Raw genomic sequence first — 3896 nt, 5'->3', positions numbered from 1 at the left:
GGGCAGCAGGCCAAGCAGGGTCACATCTGCTCCTGGCCCATCGGGGACGAAGGATGGGGGTTTTGGGTAGCTGCTCTGACCGCAAGGGGGGCTCCTAGCACTGCTCCCTGGGCACTGGCAGCAGTGTCACCGTGTCCCATGCCTGATGGCAGCCTTCCCAAGCGCTGAGTGAACAGCCTTTCATTTGTGTTTCCCAATTTAGTCACGTCCTGCCAGATATAGCTGAGCCAGAGTAAACAGGGAAATCAGGGTTCTTGATGTTGTTGCACTTCCTTGGAGTTCAGAGTGTGTTGGTGGGGCTTTTCCATGTGTCAAAGACACATAGCCTCGTGCCTGCCATCGAGGGGGCACATGTGTGGAGATTCCTACCCAGAGCCGCTCTCCCCATGTCTGCATCAGGGAGAGGAGGGAGTTTGGCAAGGCAGCGCTGTAGCAGTGTCTCCTCTCCATATCTGTAACTTGCTTGCTGTCTCCTTTCATGCAGATTCAGTGGGGTAAGCTGGCTTCGAAACTACGCTGCTCAGAAGAATTGTTTTTCTCAGCTCTGTCAAGGCCTCTGAGCTCCTTACTGCAAGGAAGAGGACAGGTAAATTTTACTCCATGTAAAATAGTGTCTCCAGCTGTTAAAGATGGTCTTACCTTAACTCACTCACTTGATGAGAGTATTTAGAGATGCTCTCTGTGGGTTTGCACCCTCCACTTCAGAGTTTGTGCTTCAGGCTCAGGGGGTCCTGCCACCTCCTCGGGGCGCAGCATTGCCTGTTACTCTGCTGGGTGGAGTTGGGTGGCTGTGGGCAAGGGGGGCAGCTCTTCCCCATCTTTGGTACCGTAACGCTGCAGCTGAGGCGCTTGGCAGAGCAGCTTCTAGCCCAGTACTGCCCCGGCATGCGGGCCACGCAGCTGAGAGTGGCACTGATGAGCTGCTGTTCACCACGCGTGGGCATTACAGGGGAAGCCCTGCGGAGCCAGCAGGAAGATGTTACACCTTGGATTCACTGCCTGGGTTGAAGCCTGTCCAGCTTTGGGGCTGCGGCCTTGTTTCTGCCCATGGTGGGGGGAGCTGAGGCCAGTGCAGTGGTGGCAGCAGCCCCGGACCCCTCCGTTACCTGCCACCTCCTTCTCCAAGCACTGTGAAGCTCCGGGCGAGTGCCTGTGTGCAGCCAAAGGCTACTATCTCATCTAAAGGCTTCTGTCCTTGCAGGGCCACTCTGAGCCATGTCCAACGACCCTCCGCCACCCTACCCGGGAGGCCCCTCGGCACCACTGATAGAAGAGAAGCACGGTCCACCCCCTGCAACAGGTACTGGGGGGTGGTCCCAGCTGCTCGGGGTGTTGGGGTGACATTGCTGAGCAGGCAGGAGCCAAGCAAGTGTGGTTTCCCTGGGAGCGCCCTGGCCATGGCCTCTCCTCACAGCTCTGCCCCATGGTGTGCAGCGTGCTGGGGAAGGTGGTGTGATGCCGGGCTCCATCTGTCACCGTATCACCCTCCAGGGAGTCGGGAGGTCCTGGGGCAGTGACAAGAGCAGAAAGCATTCCCCACTCAAAGCCTGGCTCTGCTCGCTGCTGTGGTAACGTGGGCTGAATTTGGGCTTCTTGTGGCCTGGAGGATGAGTCTTGGGGGTGTGCCCCCACCCCCGCCCCGGTTGTGTCGCCCTTCCCTGCTGGGGCCAACTCCCAGACCACTCAGCCAAGCCACCGTCTCCCCACCAGCTCTGCTGCCTCCTGCCTTGGCTGCTGATTCCATGTTTCCTTTCAGATGGCGTCGCCCCAGTGGTGGGACAGCCCCAGGGGGTTCCCATCCCCCCTCCTGAATTTCCCCCTCCCCCATATAAGCCACCCTCGCAGCCAGGGTTCGTGCCCCCCCACATGCCTATGGACAGCTCTGGGCCCTACGTGCCACCTGGTGAGTACTGTGGGGCTGGGTGAAGCAAGGGGTGGTGATGGGCAAGGACCCCCCCTGGAACCACATGCTCTCCTGCTGCCTGGGGGAGTGGGGTGGGGGGACACAATGGGGGGGGTTGGGGCTGCCATTTGGGTCTTGCAGCAAGGCTGCTTGGGGGGGTAAGGGGGCACAGTGCCTGTAGAAGGGTTGGCCCCAAGTCCATACCCAAGGTGGTGGTGTGGCAGCAAGGCGGGACCCCACCCGCAGTGAGGATCTGGCCTCTCCTGCCACATAGAAGACGTTCACCTGTGCATGTTTCCCATTCCCAGCAGGTTACTACCCCCCTCCAGGCCCTCAGCCCACCATGGGCTACTACCCTGCCCCGGGACACTATCCCTCTCCCAGTGGCCACACGGCGACAGTGCTCGTGCCATCAGGGGCTGCCACCACGGTGACAGTGCTGCAGGGAGAGATCTTCCAGGCTGCCCCCGTGCAGACGGTGTGTCCCCACTGCCAGCAAGCCATCACCACCAAGATCACCTATGAGATTGGGCTCATGAGCTTCCTTCTTGGCTTCTTCTGCTGCTTCGTGGGGTAGGTGCTGCAGGCAGAGCTGGCGGGCGCCTCAGCAGTGAGGTGTTATTGGGGCAGCACCTGGGTTCCTGGGCTGACAGTGCCTGGAGACCCAGGCTTCTGCCAGGGGAGGGGAAGGCGGCACCTCCAAAGGCCTGGTCTAGAACCTGGCGTCGGAGCAGGAGCTGTCCATCTCCTGGCCAGAACCTACGGCGCTGCAGAGAGCCACGGTCTCTCCTCACAAGGGCTGACAGCAACGGTGGGTGTGGGAGGCGATGGGGCGCTTGTCCCAGACCCCTGCCCCAGTGGTGGAGGTAGGTCAGGCCTCAGTGCCTGTGTGTGTCTCACCAGGCTCGCCCTTCCCTCTGCGAGGTGTGTGACTGCTCACTAACGCAGCTCTTGCCCTTCTAGCAGTGGCAGCAGCACATCCCAAGGGGCGGGGGCTTTGTGCTGCTCTTCGCAGCAGCAGCAGGGGGGTCAGGGTTGGCTCCCAGGGGCAAGTACTCACCTTTCTTGCCCATACCCCAGAGTGAACCCCACACATTCCCCCCCTCCCGCCCCCCCCCATGCCCACAGGCTGCCTCGGGGGTCCCCAAGCTCACCACACTGCATCTTCCTGTGCTCCAGGTGTGATCTCTGCTGCTGCCTGATCCCCTGCCTGTTTGATGACTTCAAGGATGTGACACACACGTGTCCCAACTGCAAGGCCTATATCTACACGTACAAGCGCATGTGCTAACAGCGCCCCGGGAGCCTGAGCTGCTGGAATGATACCGGCCCCTCTCCCGTTGCCATCCTCGTCTATGCGTGTGCAACACTCCTTTGCTTAACCCTCCGGTGGTGTGTATGTGTGTATCCCCGGCTCCCTCCCGCTCAGAGCTGCGACCACCTTCCCCAAGCTCCAGTCCTCGCTGTGAATGGTTGGACTGGTGATGCTGGCATGGGTGCACAGGGGAGGTTGGCCCAGGGCCCAGATGCTGTGGCGGGGGTGGGGGGACCGCCCTGCAGCACACAGGAGTGGAGGGGAAGGGGGTTTATTGCTCTGCACCCCCTTACACTCCAGGATGCTAGCGAGGCCCCTCATGCCTGGAGCAACCTGGGGAAGGGCAGCAGGTGCTGGAGACACCCACCCCTCAGTCCCCTGCGGCACAGGGGGGCACCTGGCTGCAGGGATGTGCTGCTGCGACGGGGAGCTGCTGCAGGCACGGGGGAACCTGCTGCCCAGGAAGGGAAGGGGGGGACCTGAGCAGCCCACAGTGCACACAGGGCAGGCAGCACAGCTGTTGTGGCACTTTTAGGAAGGACCTGGTGGCAAGGAGACAGGGTAGTGCCACACGTGCCAGGCTTCAGCGTGGTTCATGGCCCTTTCCAGCCATGTCAGTGTGCAGCCCATAGGCAAAGCCCCTTCCCGAGGAGAGGCAGGCAGAGCTGCCTTCGAGGT

At 61.3% G+C, this 3896-nt stretch overlaps 1 protein-coding gene across 2 annotated transcripts; it reads left to right on the top strand.

Moving 5' to 3' along the window:
- Positions 1 to 498: 498 nt before the first annotated feature.
- Positions 499 to 3460, top strand: CDIP1 (cell death-inducing p53 target 1). 2 transcript variants are annotated; one of them, XM_010578368.1, is made up of 5 exons: positions 499 to 586; positions 1202 to 1300; positions 1757 to 1903; positions 2212 to 2476; positions 3083 to 3460. In XM_010578368.1, exons 2-5 carry the CDS (start codon positions 1216 to 1218, stop codon positions 3192 to 3194), a joined length of 609 nt encoding a protein of 202 aa, XP_010576670.1. In that variant the 5' UTR covers positions 499 to 586; positions 1202 to 1215; the 3' UTR covers positions 3195 to 3460. The 2 variants fall into 2 exon arrangements, with proteins under 2 accessions (XP_010576670.1, XP_010576671.1); XM_010578369.1 differs by having other exon boundaries at positions 520 to 586; positions 2215 to 2476.
- Positions 3461 to 3896: the final 436 nt, after the last annotated feature.

Source organism: Haliaeetus leucocephalus, unplaced genomic scaffold, assembly GCF_000737465.1.
Source record: "Haliaeetus leucocephalus isolate CR32 unplaced genomic scaffold, Haliaeetus_leucocephalus-4.0 Scaffold636, whole genome shotgun sequence".
In the NCBI taxonomy this organism is placed as follows: domain Eukaryota; kingdom Metazoa; phylum Chordata; class Aves; order Accipitriformes; family Accipitridae; genus Haliaeetus; species Haliaeetus leucocephalus.
The sequence above is the reverse complement of the archived record's forward strand: the minus strand, read 5'-3'. Positions and strand labels throughout refer to the sequence as shown.

Excerpts from the sequence above, each read along its gene's own strand:
- CDIP1 (XM_010578368.1), top strand. The coding sequence starts at position 1,216 with ATGTCCAACGACCCTCCGCCACCCTACCCGGGAGGCCCCTCGGCACCA. Across the intron at positions 1,904-2,211 it reads TGGGCCCTACGTGCCACCTG|CAGGTTACTACCCCCCTCCA; the intron begins GTGAGTACTGTG and ends TCCCATTCCCAG. Across the intron at positions 2,477-3,082 it reads TTCTTCTGCTGCTTCGTGGG|GTGTGATCTCTGCTGCTGCC; the intron begins GTAGGTGCTGCA and ends CCTGTGCTCCAG.